The following is a 19,654-nucleotide window of genomic DNA, read 5'->3' as shown; positions in this document are numbered from 1 at the left end:
TTGACAGTTCCTTTCTCAATTTGACGTTATCTGCTTTTAACTTTGACAGTGAAATAATTTTGAAACTCGTTATGTATTTCAGTGAATTGATCAAACACCAATTTCATAATTAAAAGAATAGGCTAGTTATTCGTTTAAGCCTGCATGTGTTGTCGCTTGCCATGACAAAACTATTAAAAGTCGATTTAGATATTGAAGTATTTTTGAACGTTATTGCACCATAAACAATTCTGTTTTATTGTGATTCTTTATCTAAGATTGTGACTTAAGGTAGGTAGCATTAAAAAAGTATAAAAACTCTGTCTGCTGTCATTTGTTGCGACTTGTAAATAAATACATAACCTAGAAGTTGTGTAAAAGGAATCGCCACAATTGCTATAAAATTTTAGATTATCCCACTATATTATAATTATGTCAGTTATTAACGCAGTATTTAGCCGCATCGAAAATCTTACCCAAACAGGTAATTTGTCTTTATTATTGATTTAGTTCTGTTGGTATTTTGGTGTGTTCTATCTTTAATATATTAACTTATTTATCTAAATTTCAATTACAGAAGGGCAAAATGAATTTATATCGATTTTAAAAGATGTAGTGGTTCGTGAAAATGAAGTTATATCAAGTGAAACTTATACATTGTTAAAGAATTATCTGGAAAAGATATTCTGTGCTATAGATGAATTAGCCAGTGAATTAAAAAAGGACGAAGCAATACTAATTAGTGTGAAGAATCAAAAGTTGCTCCGAACATGTTTTCAATTGATCACTTCTCTGGGCATTTCTCCAAGTCTTATACCAGGTCTTGGAATAAGTTTATCAAAAAGATGTATCACAGGAGCTGTCCTTACAAATGTTTCGTTCAGTGATGAGCAAAAGTATGAGATGCTGATTGACTGCACAGACTTTATCACAAGATGCTATGAAGTATCAAATCTAAAGAGTATTATTATCACTTTGCATCTTTCAGATTATCTGGCATCTTTAATACAGTTGTCATTTGCACCATTTAAGAAACCGGGCACTTACAACAACTTTACTATGACTCCAGAAATGTATGAAAAACTTTGCAAAGATAGAGAGAAATATGTAAAAGTTTATAATCATTTAGTCACCAATTGTTTTCAACCACTTCTTATGAAAGAGTTATTGGTTCTCCAGAGTGGTACAAATCCTTCACCCCCTGCTTTTGTCAAAAGAACAATAGCAAAAGAATTGAGCCAGAGGTTGTTAGCCCCTGGAGGGCTACTCAGCTTAATAAGGTGCTTTATAGAAAGTTACAATATAGATACTGGCTTTGAATGGAGAAAAATTGACATGATCTGTAAGATTGTTGCTACTAAACATGGAACAATGACAGAAGACAAATATCTCGAAAACATTACTTCACAGTTGAATCAGATATTATCTTTGAATAATACACATTACTTAGCAACAGTGGTTGCTTGTGTTATTAATTTATATAATAAGTATTCTGAGTCACAGCCAGTACTATCATTACTTAGTGAAATTTTTGATGCCTTCAAATATGATAAATTAATTGGCACTGATATGCCCGGCACTATACTATTGACTCCTCAAGAAGTTGAGAACAAGATAAATATACTACATGCTTGTGTGTGTATCACAAAATTAGAATGGCCAATCAACCTTCTTACACCAAACCTCTGTGTACTATTTTTAATTGGGACTAAGATTACAAAAAATGAAGAATTAAAGAGTAAAGTAAAAGATATATTACTTAAAAGTATGGAAAAGCTAAATAAAAATGAGTTACATGATATAGTTAAAACCTTTTTGTATGGCAAAGGTGTTGCCAGTTTAAGAATAAAGGTTGAAGAATTTGATGCTGGCATCACTATCAAATGTATAGCAGATGCTGAAGATCATATAAAAGATGAAGCAGTGATATATTTCTTACAAATATTCAGAAGTGCAACAGAAAATATTTTGGTGACAAATATATTTAATATAGCTTTAAGAATACTAATGGACCTTAACTCTAAAAGGCAAAATAAGGGGAATAGAGATATGCTGCTCACAGAAGACGATCCAGTTTTATTAGACGAGGTTGACCAACAGTACGCCATTATTCTTCAGCTTTTATCAGAAATAGCCACAACACCTAAAGTAATTAACGGCATTAAAACAAACCCCTTAATTGTATCTGAATTCATAGAACATTTTATATCAGAACAGAATTCAGAAATCAATTATGAATGTGTAACAATAGCATTAGTATTACTCAATACTATATTATCAAATGAAGAAAGTTCAGCAGACTTGAAAAGGAGGTTTGATAAGTTGGTGCCAACATTACGAAGTATTGTTAGTAGTGATTCGAGTATGAACAGTATGTTATGTAAAGAGGCCCTTTCGCTAATAACTTCGGAAGGTGGGAAGAAAAAGGAAACAGCCTGTGAGAAGGCGATATCTGATACGTTCCATGACCTATTACCAGTCCGGGCTAACGGAATTATTGAGTTAACAAAGCTTATTGATGCAAAAGATAGCGAAACTATTTCGAAGAAACATTACGTGTTTTGTATATTTCAGGTAAATATTTACATTTAAAAACCTTATCCTACGCGGGGATCGAACCCGTTACACAACGCAGTCTAATCCTTGCAGTCGCACGATGCGACATTCTTCCTTTTTCATTATTTACTGTTGATTTATGTGACCTACTTTTGCTGGTGTGTTTTTTCTATTTCTTGCGAGAGCCGAGAAATAGAAAAAACACGCGAGCAAAAGTAGTTGAAATATCATCAAAACGGCTCACTAGTTTTGAAGCTAAAGCACATCACTGTCTGATGTATTATTTCAGGATCACCTTAAAGATGAGGACTCCTACATATATCTAGCAGCTGTGAACGGTCTCGCAGCATTATGCTCGCATTGCACAGAGGATGTGTTACATGTCTTGTGTAAAGAGTTTCTACAAAACTCTCTGGAACAAGATAATGTTGAGACAAAAGAGAGTCAAAACAGGGCTGCAGAGTTGAGGATGAAGATTGGTGATATAATTGTAAAAGTTACTAGGAAATTAGGTAAATTTTTATACGTTTTTATTATTGAACTAGTGCTTCCCTGTAGTGGTTCCCTGAACTAGTGTTAGTTTGTCGCAATTTTGCCGTATTTTCTCACCGTTTAAACTTACCCTGAACTGCTACGAATATTTCAAGACTAAAATAAGCCAAATCGGTACAGCCGTTCTCGAGTTTTAGCGAGACTAACGAACAGCAATTCATTTTTAAATATAAGAAGATTACATTAAGTTTTATGTTTGAGTACAAATAAAGCATCCATGATGCGCACAAAAATGCTAGCAATAAATATTTTTTCTCTTGTTAATTACGTTGACGCCTACTTCATTGAAATGTACTTTTATGAAATTATTTGAAAAGGTTTTTCCGTATTATCAGGCTAATAAATAATACTTCTCTTTTATAGGTGAAATGGCAATAGTCCACAAAACAATTCTACTAAATACAATGCTCTGTGGATGCAGAGATGAAGATCATTTAATCAGAACATCGGCTCTCTCGAATTTAGCAGAAATCGCTCTAATACTCAATTACAAAATTGGAACAATTATTTATGAGGTAAGGTATCTCAAACTATGTCGTTGTTGTATCATAGCCTGTAACTCGAAACGTACATATTGCCTAAATTTATACTAGACACTTTTAAACTAGAGCTTTTAAAGATACATGGAGAGCTATTGGTATGTCGTCTTTGATGTAAAGAAAACTTCTCTCTCTCCTTAATTCCTATTCCCAATGTGTTTTCAGAAATACCGTTTATACTTTATGAATAGCATAGGTTTGTGTTTACACGCTATGTGTTCTACTAATATAAAAAATAAGCCTTTTCCCATATAAAAAATGATTGAATATTAATCACCAAAGCTCAGTACATGTTATCTCACTTAGTATTTTGTTTTTAGGTATTACTATGCATTTGGGGAATAATAGAGACTGACAAAGCAGTAGAGTGCCGAAGAGCAGCCGTTATGGTCATATCAAGTTTGATCAAAGGTCTAGGAAAAGAGACATTATTGCAACTGAAGGAACAGCTGCTACCGATATACAGGACGCTGAAAGAACTTTATAGGGATCATAACGAGGATACCACAGTCAGACTACACGCACAAATAGCTTTAGAAGAACTCAATGCTGTCGTCAACCAAATTTTATTCCCAGAACTAAAAATGGAAAAACAAATCTTCATTCTAGACCAACCAAACGATATCATGAAATAAAACACAGACCTTTATATTATTTGTTTTAATTTTAATCACGCTCTCTTATTTTAATGTCCTTAATATTAAATTTACTCAAGCGGACATATGAAGCTTGAGATATATCCTTGTCTTCATATTTCACCACAGCGAAAAATATACTGAACATAAAAATTATGTTTTAAGCACCTGAAGCCTTTGATAAGCTTGCATATAGCCGCTTGCGAAAGTCTTAAATAATAATATCAATTAATATTACCGTCAAAATTATCTATGGCAATCATAGTTTTGACGTAAGTGAAGTAAGTGCTAAATAAAAACTGGCCATATGACAAAAAAGCCAATACTTTGTCCAATTGCTAACATATAAATGTCTATTGTTCGCTTAGGCACACCACAAATCCGAAAGAAATATTGGAGTTTTCCAGTTTTTGCGATAAGCCTATTTTTATTTATTTACACGCCACACATTATCATTGTCTTAACAAATAATAACGTCAAAATCGTACTAACCGTGCTATAGAGCAGAGTGCGTACCTACTTGAATCTTAACCATATTAAAAAATATAAATCACAATATTATATCAAGGTATTACGCTTCAGACGTATTGTCACCATCGATAGTCTTTTTAGCCGGGCTTTCGTCTTTCTCTGATAATGATATTGAGTACACAGAACTTTGGTCTGAGAATCTGTCTCTGTTCCGTCTACTGAAGATGCCACTGCGGGCTAGAGAAGAGACAGTTGCTATAGATATGTTGTCCCTGTCGGCTTGCGGTACCACCTTCCATATTAACAGCGCTACGCCGCCAAACGCAGCCACCACAAGGAACATGACTAATGTGACCTCACCGTACACGCCTGGAATAATTAAAACAATATTAGGAAGTCGTAAATCATAACTGTAGGTCCGGTCAGCACCAAAACTTTGTAAAGAACTAGATTTTCATAACAATTGCACGCGATCAAACTTCTTTCGTGATGTCATTGGAAAATACTGGGACATTTAAGTCTGAATAGTTTATGGACTGTTCCTGTCTGTAGGTACCAAACTTAACAAACTAAACAGTAGATACGGATACGAACTTTGTTGTGTCTCCTCCTTTCTTGCTTCAAGTCTGGCTGGCTGCAGTTCATTATAATCCATGTCTTGGTTCTCATAGGGCTCCACTGAACCGCTAGAAGATTTGTGTTGAAGCACATCTCCAGGATTGGTTTTGGGCAAGTTGATACCGGCGCGAACTGTCAGTGTCTCGGGTTTATACGTGCAAAGAACTAAGAATCTGAAAAAAATGTTTGAAAATTTTATATGGACAATTGGACATATAATTTGATATCTTTCTACACATCTGGTATGATTTTGTATAGACTAACCTCCTAGTACTATGGGTAAGTATAGGCAGATTTTCTTGAACAATAACGTATGTAGCAACTGTCGTGTCGTTCACTTCGGAACCGCACTCGTCGTGATGTATGCGCAAGATATACGCATCCTGTGCGCTGTTAGGATTCCCTTGAATGGAACAACGCTCGGGGCCTCCATCTGCGGCTTCCACTGCGATCCTGCCTCCGAAAAATGGTCCTGTGGAAACTTCTACTTCACTTGCATGTGGCAAGCATTGAGTAGCTCGAGCTGAGACTGAAACAAAAGTTTTACATTTTATAGAAATTGATATCCGTAAAGCCTTATCTTATTAGGTACGAGCTTCGTCGAGGTCCGTTATATCGCGTTTCCAACAGAACTATTCCAAAGTCCGGGATAAAAACTATCTTATGTTCTTTCTCAATGTCAACTCTATCTCTGTACTAAATTCATCAGTTCATATCAGTTCAGTGGTTTACATGTGAAAGCATAACAGACAGACAGACAGGACTTTCGCATTTATAATATTAATAGGTATAACTTTGTATATAAAAGGTGTCTTGTAGTGTTTTTTTTAAAAAGCAATATTATTTAATTTGTGCTGCCCCAGTTGTTGATTAATTGCATGGGAAACCTTTATTTTTGGAATAAACACTTACATTACATGTTAGGTGATGCATTTTACAGTTATCTATTAATAATGTATCTTAAATAGTCTTACATCCTTTTGTAGGTACGATTATGATTTTCGAGCTGATGGACTGCGGGTCTGCCAAGTCTCTGGCGTCTCGTCTAACTGGTCGGACTTCGAACGAGTAAGTGGTTGCCATGCGCAGCCCGGTGATACGAGTGCTGTACAGCCGTCCACGTCTTGCTCCCGACGGCGAAGCCTGGGTCGTAGTTGATGCTTCCGTAGTGCTTGATGAAGCTCTAGTCGATGTTTCCTCTTCTAGAGTATCAATCACCTGAAATAAGAACACAGCTGTTAGCCCAAGGCTCATCACGTTTTCGCGGCAGACTGCGAAAGCGTTCCCGCTTGGCCCCTGACTAAAGGAAACGGGGAAGCATTCCAGTGGTTTTGAGTCCGGCACACCCCTTCGCCTTCCCCAGGGCGAAGGATGTCCTAGAGGATTTCCAATGGACAAAAAAAAAGGCTCATCGCGTTTACAATTTTGCAACAGTAGACTTTGTGCTCTATATTTATCTTTAGCAAGGCTCAAAGTACCGTTTACGAATAATAAAATACTGAGCAAAAAGTACTTCTGAATGCATTTCTTACGAATTGATTTTTGCACCTCACATGGTCCACTTTCAGCGGATATCTGTTATCTGTAAGCTAATGTAAGTTGACTAATTATGATAACTTTTAAATTCATATAATTTTTACTTTAATTGGATTCAATAAAAGAGAAAGGCCTGGACCGGCAGCGGTGCGATATCAACACGTAAACACAGTAATGACTGACGGGCATGTTCCTTGTCACAATCACGCCGCAGTCACGCTCGACGCGCGGACCCCGGCCTATTATCTCCCGTTTCGGAGTGCAGACTCATTGCTAGCATACACCATTGTACAAAGTCATATTTTTTAACGACTGCCATTACCTACATGTCCCATGGCCATGTCCCATATTTCAAATAAAATCTAATCGTTTTTACATTGTTCAATTATTTCTATTCGGTACCTTGGTCCTGCACCGGTATTGCCCCCACGCTTGCAATTCACAATAATGCACTTGAAACGCCAACACTTTCGGTCGATCTTCTTCATCAGGTTTCCCATACTCCCATCGCAGTCTCACGTCACGAAAGTCTGGTTCGCCAATCAGGTGCAGCACTTCTGTAAAACAACATCGTATTGATGAGTTTCAATAACAAATAATATTATAGGGGTGTTTGACGTTATGCTCTACTGCATATGCAATGCAGCGATCCGGGCGTGCCATTAACCCAATGACTTGCTCACTGAGCCGTTGTTGGTTACAATAATTATAGTATCATCGATGTAATGAGATCTCCCTTGCGCTCGTTTTACAAGCTCACTTATAGCCAGCGCGATAGCGAAATATCTCACGTTACAGAGAATTCAATCACTCTCGAGGTCTCGGCGTATGTTTAATATAATTGTATGGAATTAGTTCACTCGTCACCTAGCGCTAGAGCAAGTAGGCACAAAGCGACTAAGTAAATAATTTCTACTCGAGGTGCGCCACGTAGCTCAACTTGTAAATCTTTGGATAAATAACACTTAGAAATAAGTAGATGGCTAGATGCTAATATAAAAGTGACAAGCCAATGCAAACACTTAGATGTATCTAAAAACTAGGAAATAAACTTCATTTTATTTATGAAAGTTCATCAAAATTTTAGATAATATGATAAGCCTAACAGAAGAATATTCGGCCAAATAAATTATTCTTCACATCACGAAATAATTATCTTCCAAAATAATTAACTAAACTTTGACATAGGTACCTACTTCCTTAAATCATGGTGTCCAAAAGTTTTATTTCAAAGCTTCACTTTCTAGTTACAGATACTATGAATCATTTTTTTTATCTTGGAATAATTTATTAATCAACGCGGGAACAAGTTTATCGTGATCACAGATCTAGGTCTGTGTTATAATGACTTGATGAAGTGCGCCAGAAAGTGTATTTACACTTCTACTGCGGTTAACCACGGTGATTCTAATCAGGCTTCATATTGAAAAGTCTAGGTACCTAACTAAAGCCATGTTAAAGACTTCAAATTGGAAAGTTTCTTAAGGTCTGCGTTGAGATAAAAATAGCGATTTGACATTCGGTTCATGCTAGGTTTATAGATAGTACAAAATTGTACTACACTCAGGTAAAAAATCTAATTAGCGAAGGCCATTCTTATGACCAAAAAATAGCGATGAAGATCTCGATCCGATCTTGACTTATCGTTTTAAAATTCGTTATTATTTTATTAAATAGATACCAAACAGTTTTGTTTTCTGTCCAAAAGGCAGAGCTATAATATCAAAAAACTGTTTTCCGTTCTTGCAGATAAATCTAAGCAAATGGCTAATAGCAGCCTTGGCCTACTGCAGGGCGCCGTGTATTCATCCGCAATCCAAGACCAGTCCGCAATCCCTCATATACTCGTATGAAAATGTAAGATTCTGGTTTATCCGGCTCCTATCTGACCTCATAGAAAAACGAATTACCTAGTATCCGCTTACACTAATACTACATGTAGGTGATAGGTGCTAACAAGCAGAGGGAGATAAGTATAGGTTGGTTTTTGTGGACTAAACGGGAAAATATTTTACATATTCTTGTAGGGAATTTTTCTTTTGATTTGTATGTTCTATGGAATTTTGTATAGTCCTTCTATAGATTATAGAAGACCTCCTATCTGCGAAAGATGTCGAGGTTTTACAAAATCCGTACTGAAGCTACCGTAATGGATAGAGAAGATAATAAAGAAACTGAAATATTTAACTTTGCTTTTAAACTGTGTGAAATATAATTCTATTCTAAATAATTATTTGCTCCGACGACGCCGCGTCGGAATCGTCCTCGATCCGCAACAAAACCAGAAATTGTTTAGGCCTCGAAATGAAATTGCAATCTCATTAACATTTTTACCGCAGCAGTCTACAGCACCCGGCGTTTGATAACGGATGCGGCCTACTCGGCGATGTTGAGAGGAAACGCATTTACTACCAATACACAACATTTCCTAAGTTATAATACCTATTGGATAACTTAGACTGCCACAGAATCACGAATCAGCTCAAAATTTGCTGTTGAATAATTCAGGATATGAGCTCGAATTTACCTAAGTAACGATTATATATATATCCGATTTATTTAAATACTAGTGACTGCCTTAGAAAATCATTGGAAAACTCTCCTTTTAACATCTGCTGCTTTCCAAATACATGCATCTAGCAGCAAAAAGCATAGCTTATGTCAAACATATTCGGTTATTGAACTTATTACATAAATAAATGTACCTACATCATTATATAAATAATATATGTAATAATGTCATGTGGTGTACATAATGGCGTAGTTTTGATGGTATGACGGATGCGGGCCTGACCTGCCGACTGGACCGTAACGACAATTGTGACCGGACAATACCGATCTACAACCAATGGAAACAACCAATTTGCTCTCATACAAACACATTGTTTTGATACATATCGAGGAAGCCTATCTAGGATCATGTAAAACAGAAATTACAGGTCAAATTACAACTTTATATTTTATTTAACAAGTATACGTACCTAAGCTATAAACTGTGGTAATTATTTGTTTTTATTTTATTATCATAAGGCTAGTACACTACTTAACACCTCACATTTACGATCGCTGTTTATCAATAAGTATTAATAAACAGCTGCATAAAAACGAAAGTAAAAATGCTGTTATGTTGGCAATAGCGAAACGCCTCGGATTTCTTCCGAAAGCGGTTGTAATCATCCGAGCACGTTTTTGTCATGCTATTCAATGCATAATACGAGGCTTTTTATGGTGTGTAGGTACATGGAATACAGGAACGATGCTCTCACTATTATGATCGGGTACCATCTTAACACGTTACCCTGTGTAGGAAGTGCGTGAGTGTCTTCATTACGCAAGCTCGAATCCCCACAATCAATTACATTCACACTAACGTTAATTTTGCAGATTAGAATTGATGTTTATCTAATCCTTTGTTTTCTTCTACAGCTAACTAACTAAATGTATTTAGTTATTTATAGGTATTAAACGATTACTGTTTGCCTACTTTTTTTTATGGATCTGAGGGAATATAGGTTCCTTCCAGTCCAGTGATCTGCATTATTTATATAATACTAGCTGACCCAGCAAACGTTGTTTTGCCTCATAAATTATTTCTAGTTGTATGTATTTTTTAATGCCACATTATAAAAAAAAACAAAAGCCGATGCTCAGACCTACTGAATACGCGTGAAAAATTTGGTAACAATCGGTTAAGCCGTTTCAGAGGAGTACTGTAACTAACATCGTGACACGGGAATTTTATATATTAGATGAATTTAAGTCTAGTATGTAACACAGAGCAATCTCAACTTTTATATTAAATCGTATTTTCTACATTAGCGGCACTACCATAAAATTATCACCTTCTGAAAAATCTACATTCGTTTTGGTGTATGAATTGTTGTATGAGTTGTCATTGTCACAAGCGAGTGGCGCGAAACGGCACCACAGACAATAACGCGTGTCACGCGTGATGCTCTTCCTGCCGAGCTTTATGGGGTCATCTGATTTCATGGTGACAATGCAACTACCGCTAACAGAGACAATAAACCACACGTCGTGCACAGGTACCTACCTTCTTACCAACCTATTTTCCAGCAGGACTTCATCAGACGACACCCGGCCATATAACCCGAATCCCAAAATCAACCCGATGATCGACATCAAAACAAAGTGAAAGTTCCGTTAACTCTTGAAAGAACGATACAGAAACCTGAGAAGACAGAGGTCAGGCTCCCTAAGCTTCGCTACAACTTCTTAGCTCTCTTCCTCTTTGACACACCAAATATTGATATGACACAAGCCGCTCTACATGGCCTAACGGTGTTAGGCCTAATTTATTGTATACTATTACGTCTACTATGCATACAAAAGCAATAAAACTACATCATGGTCAATGATATGCATCGTTGCGCGCACGTTCAAGAATTCCAAGATCCGATTGTTTTTGGTTCGCAATGCAACGACAACAGTAGCGACTATTCAACTGTCATCATTTAGGGCTGAAGAATCTTTCCTTTGCGCATTTTAACTTCGAGTCTATTCCATTTCTTACTTAAACTTGCGACTAGGAATGTTTCTTCTTTGTTTATTTTTTTTTAGTTACCAGAACCATGTTTATATACATAATAGATATTAATCTTGAAATAAAGCCATTTTACTTTGATTGCAGTAGGTAACTATCCCTATCCTCGTCCGAGATTCCAGCCGCTAGGCGTTATTATGGTCGTCTGTAAATATACCGACAATGTCAGGGATTTCAGATAATATCTGTTGCATACCATCTTACATCGTCAACAAGTACCTGCCTTAGCACCAAGTGTATAATTTAGCGATTTCTACGCAATTGCCTCATATTACAGCATACCCTTTAAGGAATTATTTAATAATCTTAAAAATAGAACAAGTTTTTCTCGCTGGTTAATTTTTTCGTAGAGAAACGATATAAACCTATATTTCATTGTTGGGCGTGCGTGTATAATGACCGTTTTTACCGAATTCAATTAAAAGTGACCCACTGGGGAAGTCGCGCGTACAGAACAAAACAGCGTACTTGGTACTTCTCGGTCAAAACAGACAATATAACAAGTCCAAAACTTTGACACAATAGTGTTTGGTTACCAACGAAATTGAGGCCGGATGGAATGGAGACACACGTTAAGAAAATTTATGTTGGATACCAATTACCTAACTGTAAGAGGTTTCTTGTAATCTGTATTCATCTAACTAGCCGACTGTTTATATATTTTTATTGTAATGTTTACGCTACTTAAATCGTTAGAGAATGAGGTGACGATGTATTTTACCAGCGTTACTTAGAAATTTGCCGCGGCGTAAGTAGCGTAGCGGTGTGCATTTTGATTTCTTTTTATCATCTTAACCGTCTAATTACTTGTTTACTCAAAGTGAAGCTTTTAATGATTTAATTGTGGCGAGCATTAGAGCGAAGCCGGGCGTGAAGTGCCGCGAATAGTTGGCCGTCGACAGTTTAAATACTTGCCGGAATAAAATGTAAGTGCATGTTGCACTAATGTTTTTATTTGTTAGCAGTGTAAAGTCTTGGGGTCAACACTTGACAGTTTGCAGTATAACCGCTGTTGCCGTTATGTGTGCACAATTACTGAATGCGACCGCTGAGATTTGTGCCCTTTGCTGACCCTGCGTAACATACCGATAGTCCACTTATGAGACAAACGTGATAGAACATTGCCTGCTTATTTTGATACAAACAAGGAATATAAGTATGAATTAAGATTTTTCATTTTGACTACAGCAATGCAAACAGGGAGATCAGAACTCTATACAAATGCGCAGAGATTTTACCATCGTTAAATAGATAGCACTTGGGATAAACACTTTGGGCAAATATCGACTATCCCCATTAAAGTACGACAGGTGTCAGCCTCCATTAACTGCCTATCAAGAAGTCGTTACAACAATATAATATGTATTACTCGTCGTCTACCTGCGACTGGATCTTTTTACAACCTTTAACCAAGAATTAGTTCTCGTAATAGACATAGTTACTAACTAATGGAGAGCGCAGTGGCCCTTACAAGATGTGGACTATATTCCATTAGGGCTACCTCAGTAACACAGCTTTCTTTATAATGTGAGGACACTGGACATCGTTAACCAAGATTATCTTGTTTGCCTCGTAACTTACATACCAAGACGTTGAAAATGTCAAACGTTCTCACATAATTTGCTTGAAATAAGTTCTTACTTATGCAAATTATGTTATTATTTAAGCTCTACATATATGGGACTTACATATTCTCGCTTTAACTAACATCTTAGAAAAGGATAAAGTTAAAGATAGTTGTGGATATATGTTGCAGCAAAATCGTAGTAAAGATCAAGAAATAACAAATTTAATATTTGTATGAAACATGGGGCGCCATCGTGAAATAGCCACGGGTAACGGCGAACTCGATCGCCAATAAAATCAATAACCATTTATGGTTGTGCAACTGGAAGACGCAAAGTTGTTACCAACCGTTCCCAAGAAGTTTTATGGATAACCACTGTGATACTGCGTACTTAGATCCCTGCGGTATTGTGTAGCCACATGCAACGGACTTGTTGCTAGCTTGCATCAACCGGTGTGGCTAAATCTAGTTTAAAGTTTTTATAGATAGCAGAAATAAACAACAATTTATGAAACAGATAACACCATATAACTTGTTGACTCATACTCTCTGAAAGGCAAATGCAGTAGGTAAGGAAATCAATCGAAAATGGCAAACGTCGAACATTGATACGGCCGAAGATCCGTTATCGACGCAAATCGGTATTCCACACGATGACGAGAAGAAACCTAAATTACTTAATGTGGTTTGTGAATGTGGGTGAACTTTGTTTTGGCTGAAACCAGTCTCCGAGGAAGGATGTAACAAGTTAGGATATTGGAAAGGCTCAGACCTTACTTAAAAGTCGCCGAGTTTATGTAGCAGTGTATTCGTATTATACGAGTATACATAGTACGAGCACATTGGACACCCATCAAAGAGTACTAAGAGTAGGTATATAATAACGTATTTGCTTGGCTACAATGCTATACGAGAGAAACCTAAAAATATTCATGGTCTCTTTGGTGACATGACATTTCTATGGTAGTTGAACAGCATGAAATCTGCTTAAACTATAGCAATAAAATAGCGCGGTAAAGGTAACCTAACTTAACCAGTTCTGAAATAGATCCACTCAGATAAAGTGAAATATTTTTTTTAACATTAAACAGCTAAGGTTTTTACCGGGGCAGCGGGATTGTCCTTAAGGGGTACCTGTAACCCTAATAGGGCTACGGAAGGAAAATGGGTGGGTTTTAGTCGGTAGAACTCTAAGGCTCATTTTCGCTCAACCTAAAGCAGCTGAATCCATTTGATAATTTCCCATCCTATAAAAAAAAATTATCTATTAAATAGTCAGATTCGAGATCAGAAACCATTACTTCTTAATTGGTCTCAGAACCATCGGTTTATATAGAGGACAATAACTCTAAGCCACCGCAAATGACTCCTAAGGGCCTATCTCCACAAATGCAATTGAGCAAGCGTGAAAACACACTACACTTCATAGAACGGCAGAGCTTTCTTCCACAACTGCAAATATCTCTTTGAAAGCTAGAATATGGACAAATGTTTCTGAAAACTAGAGAAAGAAGTAAATGTTGTCTGGTTCACCGCGTATCGTGTTTCCTCGGCAATGGCCGTGGGCCATCGTTCACTATGGCTCGGATCTTTATCCTCCGGTCAGCCCATTATGTTCCCCGTTCCGTATCCGATAATGACCGAGCTCTATTCATAGCACACCAAAGCTGTAATTACCTGCTATTAGCTTTTGTAGCACTTATCATATTAGAATAATTGTATACTTAGTTAATAGAAATTCAATTGAAATAAAAATAATCACCTTTGTACGTTCATGTAACACTTACCTACTCATAAGTATTTTTCCAAACCGTGGATTTAAACCTTTTTTAAACCGAGTTTAAGATTGTGAATTGAGATTGTTGTTCTTGATTGCAAAGAATATATAGGGAAAGGTACTTAACTCTTATTAAAATCGAAATATTTTTATTGCCGTGTAAAATAAGACAACATAATAATCTTAAAACTTAAGTTCCTTATTAATTGACCGACATTTAGAATCCAGTTCACACGAGATATCGAAAACTTATTACAGTAAGTAGGTAGTCATAACTAGATTAATATACAAGATATGTAGGCACTATTAATGACTCAGCACGTCATTAAAATAACCAAATTGGCTTCTAGTTGGTTGTCTTACGACAAATGTTATCGGTTGAATTAAAATAAAATTATCAGCTAATTAACGTGACGAGCGGACAAACGCGTTTAGTGAAAGCGGTTTCACACGTGGCCTTAGGGGGTCACAAAACAAAAGCTATGCGATACTGATTTTCGGCGGCAAAATGCGGGCTTAAGAGCATGAGTATGACCTAAGTTAGTTTCATGGTGAATTACGCAGAATGTGGTGGAAAGGTTATTAGAGTGCCTTCTCGGCGGGTCGGGATTGTCGCGGCGAGTCGCACGCTACCGTTATCGCATGCTAATGTCGACCGCGAAATGTTCCGGCGATGTAATGACATGCGCACTATGGAACCGCGGCTGCTCAGTGCCCACCCAATACGGCCATGTAACGTTACCATGCCATGACGCTACGCCCGAATTGATTGACCGGCAAAAATTGTTTCGGCAAATTTTGATGAGCATCATCGTCGTTTCCGCCATTGAATATGTTATGGATGCTCAGCAGCAACTTTTAGACCGGTAAAGTTTTATAAACCACGAAATAGCCAAATATACAGTAACATTTTATGTGAATCCCGTTTATTTTATTGTGGGCGTGAATGACTAACATTTCCTAAATAGCATGCAGATTTTTTGGTATTGAAGTAGAACATGTTGCCCACCCGTATGAACCAAAAGCTTGTGAAGATTTTGGTATACATAAATTATCCATAAAGCCCAGTTATTATTATGCTATGTTTTACAAAGAAAGCGAGTAGAAACGATTTCTTTTGATTTCATTTTTTCTTAAACGATTTGAAGAAATGTTATGTAAATTACAGCTAGATGGTACATCGTTTTTGCCATAGTTTGCACTAGACACGGGCCATCCATCATGGGTAATGCAAGCGAGCATTAACTGATCTCGACCTGACGGTATCTGTGATTTGGCTGAACGCGGCCGGCTAGCCCGCGGCGTGCGGCTCTTGTTATCAGAAAACATTTTGTTACTAGTCGGTGCCAGTGTGACGCCTTCGCTTTTCTGGGCTAACAATGTTGGAAACTATCTTTCTGTACCTTATTGTACCGACAAAAGAAATTCAGTTTGTTTAAAATTGTCATAGTCTACAACACAGATAAAAATATCAGAGATCTTAGTAATCAATGCGATCGATATCATGTCATAAGCAATAAAAAAGCGTGTTAAATACACTTTGATTATCACGAGAAAACATAATGTAGATTCAAAATTTCAATGGCATCGCGATAACTAAAGAATTACTCAGTTCAAATATTGAGCTTAGCCCGATTATTCCGCGGTGCAGTCAATTTGAGCGAGGCAATCTAGTAGATGGTCGGATAAGCTGTGCAGATGGGCTCGTGTGCCCGCTGCGGCTGCGATCCGTGACATAGATAACATTAGACGAACGTTTCCTGCCAGGTTTGAATATGTCTCAGGCCTCGGGTACACTCGGATACTGTTACATGGTAATTACGTACGATTTCGCCAAAACCGTTACGGTTAACCCTTCTAAACCCTAGCGCATTACAGAGCGTGTAATTGTGTATTGTCGTTAGCTTCACAAAGAATATCGATAGAGGGTTATCACACGTTCATCTCTGAGGCTGACGTGAATTACATGAGTGCCGTTAAGGTTATGGCTGCAATAATGTGGGAAAAGTGTGAAACATCGATAGTTTGCGGTAAGTGAGCGTCTTTGTAGCTGTATCGGACTATGTTGCATAAACCGAGGCATGAGGTATGCGACAGATGCTTACTGTAGTATTACTATAGGCAGTAGTTACGATAAATTTATTTCTTCATAGCATGTCGCGTTTTTACCGCACTGACATTTTTCTCAATTCGGTCCTTACTCGGAAACACCACTTGCTAACTATTATTTACACATAATCGTTTCATGAATACATTTTATCATTCATACAAGCTGTTAAACATACTTACATGTTTTAGACGTACAATTAATGTCAAAGCTTATTAGGTACTACAATTTGAATTTAGGAGGCGATAACAACACCTGCATATTATAGCAATTAATTCTCTAAAAACAATTCTCTTTATGGAGTGTGTTAAAACGAGAATGGTAATAATTAAAGTAGGTGGATAGGTTGACCCGAGTAACACACGCAAACACAGTGAAACACATGTTTCTTTACAACACTCACTTTATAGCATCTACAAAAGAGACCAAACATTTATTGTGGACCTCGTAAACATCAACTAGAGTTAAGCAAAAATAACAAAATAACATGCTGTAACAAAATTAGTGTTTTTACTGCAACCCTTAAACAAAGCTATTTTTATAAATAAACCCAGAAAAGAATATTGTGTGTCTAAATTGAGACGTTATATTACGTGTAAGTAACACGTAATATAACGTCTCAATTTAGACACAAACTTAAACAGCCTAAAAACAAGTAAATATAGACGTTTGAGCGTGACCAAAGCTCCATGAATAAATAAATTAATTTCAATGAAAAATGGAAACCTCGCGACACTAGCTACAGAAGAATTCTTTCCGCTTGAACCCAATGAATTGTCTTTTGCGGATAACATTGAGAAAAGTGAAAACGTCGAGGGCAGGTAACAAAACCAAAGTTAAGTGTAACAAAAAGAATAGAACAAATTCTTTCACGCATTTATTTATTCTAATTTATCTGCGTTTTTCCTTATGGGTCATACTTATCTATACTTTTTGCTACTTTGTATATCTATGGTGTTATAATGTTCGATTGATGCATGTAGATTCAAATTATCTCTAAATGTTATTTGCAACAAAACAAATTTCAAGCGACATATTTTTTTAATAATTAAAAAAATACAGTCGAATTGATAACCTCCTCCTTTTTTGGAGTCGGTTAAAAAGGTTTACATACGGACATAGTTTTTTTTTGTCCTTTCACAACCTGTCCGTTCTTTAGCTTGCCAAATAGTACCAAACCCTCCCTGTAGTTGAGGCAAGAATACCTTCTCTTGAAAATAATATTTCATAAATACAAAGCAAATTTTAATGGAAACTATAATTAAATAATATTAAAAAATATATCTCACCTTCGTTTGCGTCTATTTCAGCAATGGGGGACACGGAAGTAAGTCGAAAAATAAATCCAAATAAAAATAAATATATACGGCAAATCATTGTGTTCTAAATCTTTTATGATCACATTTATATTTTTAACTAAATTTGGTAAGACTGCTACAGAAATATTAGTTCGCGTTCACGTGTAGGCTTTCGCGGTGCGCAGGCGCCGGCGCTATGAATGCCGACATGCGTTTGCGCTGCAGTGGCCACTGAGCGACTAACCAATAATGTTGTCGAGACAAGCTACGCTTTTGGATGTGCACAGTTACTCGCGACCTCCGTGCTTGAAAGGATTTGAAGTTCAAATTAACCATTAAGTATAACAGGCACCTGAAAAATGTAGTTTTTATGAAACATTAAGGCTTATTAAGGCCTGAATAAAAAAAAAAGTAAACGAACTAAATGAGTTCTTGCGACTCTACATTGTCACGGTAGATACTAATTTGAAGCACTTGTAAATACTTGTAATGCAGTGTTATGCAGTACCTTAATACAGAAGAACTAAGTTGACATTTTCTGTACACATTCTCATCCTAAATGTGACATCTAGAAGACCACTTACTTTTTCGATTCGAAAATTAGAATATTTCTGGCGGGCCTGCATTCAGTCGCCTAGACATAACTTACGCATTTTCGAATATGTACATAGATATTAAACTTGAACACACGAGCCAATTTTGTTCATAAAGGGTGCAGTCCTTTATAACTCAGCTATCTACAGAGTAAAATTATACCTACTGTGTGCAATATCTGAAAGAAACGTCAACTTTCTCCTGTCTAGGGAGGCGTTAGAGGCTCTCTCATTAATTGCGATTAGACGCGGAACATTTATAAATTACCGCTAGACTTAGACGCATGTGTGCATTAGGTACGAATGACAAGTCTATCCCTATGTTATTGTCATTTAAAAAAATAGTATCTACTGAAGGCTTTTACTAAATAGATGTCCACACAAACGATTGGCGAAATGTAGAGAAAGTAGAGTGTGTCAATGAGGTCTCTACGTTTTTCTGGGATGCACAACAAATCAATCAAACAAATAGAAAATAAACGTGTAACTGCTGGCTGGTAGAGCAACCGACTTCAACCGCGACATGAGATAACAAAGGCACGCTATGAACCCGAAACATGTAAAAAGACAAAACTGATCATTTTCGGGCTTTTTCCACATGCTTTAGGCGCTTTAGCTATAATTTGAGTAGCCTTTAATAAAAATATTTGATTACCTCATCGAATCTTTGTCCATCTAACTATAAAACGAACTATAGTTTTAATGAGATTTTAAGAACTTGAAGAAATTGATTGAGTCCATAGGTTTTCTAATAAGCGATTATAAATGCAATGATTTTATATAGAAACAAATGAACATTTTCTGAACTATGACCAGTGAAGGGAGCTTTAGAAATTGCGTTACATTAAAACTCATGGATTAT

General features: G+C 36.7%; 2 protein-coding genes across 2 annotated transcripts; one reads left to right on the top strand and one right to left on the bottom strand.

The window, feature by feature from the left end:
- Positions 1–103: 103 nt before the first annotated feature.
- Positions 104–4,275, top strand: LOC113493309 (transport and Golgi organization protein 6 homolog). The gene is made up of 5 exons (XM_026871234.1): positions 104–463; positions 557–2,553; positions 2,825–3,047; positions 3,451–3,602; positions 3,947–4,275. Exons 1-5 carry the CDS (start codon positions 412–414, stop codon positions 4,259–4,261), a joined length of 2,739 nt encoding a protein of 912 aa, XP_026727035.1. The 5' UTR covers positions 104–411; the 3' UTR covers positions 4,262–4,275.
- On the bottom strand, positions 4,272–18,600 carry LOC113493310. The gene is made up of 6 exons (XM_026871235.1): positions 18,191–18,600; positions 7,289–7,443; positions 6,325–6,568; positions 5,615–5,879; positions 5,327–5,523; positions 4,272–5,101 (listed from the first exon to the last, which is right to left on the bottom strand). Exons 1-6 carry the CDS (start codon positions 18,276–18,278, stop codon positions 4,833–4,835), a joined length of 1,218 nt encoding a protein of 405 aa, XP_026727036.1. The 5' UTR covers positions 18,279–18,600; the 3' UTR covers positions 4,272–4,832.
- Positions 18,601–19,654: the final 1,054 nt, after the last annotated feature.

The sequence above is a fragment of the Trichoplusia ni genome, chromosome 4, assembly GCF_003590095.1.
Source record: "Trichoplusia ni isolate ovarian cell line Hi5 chromosome 4, tn1, whole genome shotgun sequence".
NCBI lineage: Eukaryota > Metazoa > Arthropoda > Insecta > Lepidoptera > Noctuidae > Trichoplusia > Trichoplusia ni.
This window is presented reverse-complemented; position numbering and strand designations above follow the sequence as displayed.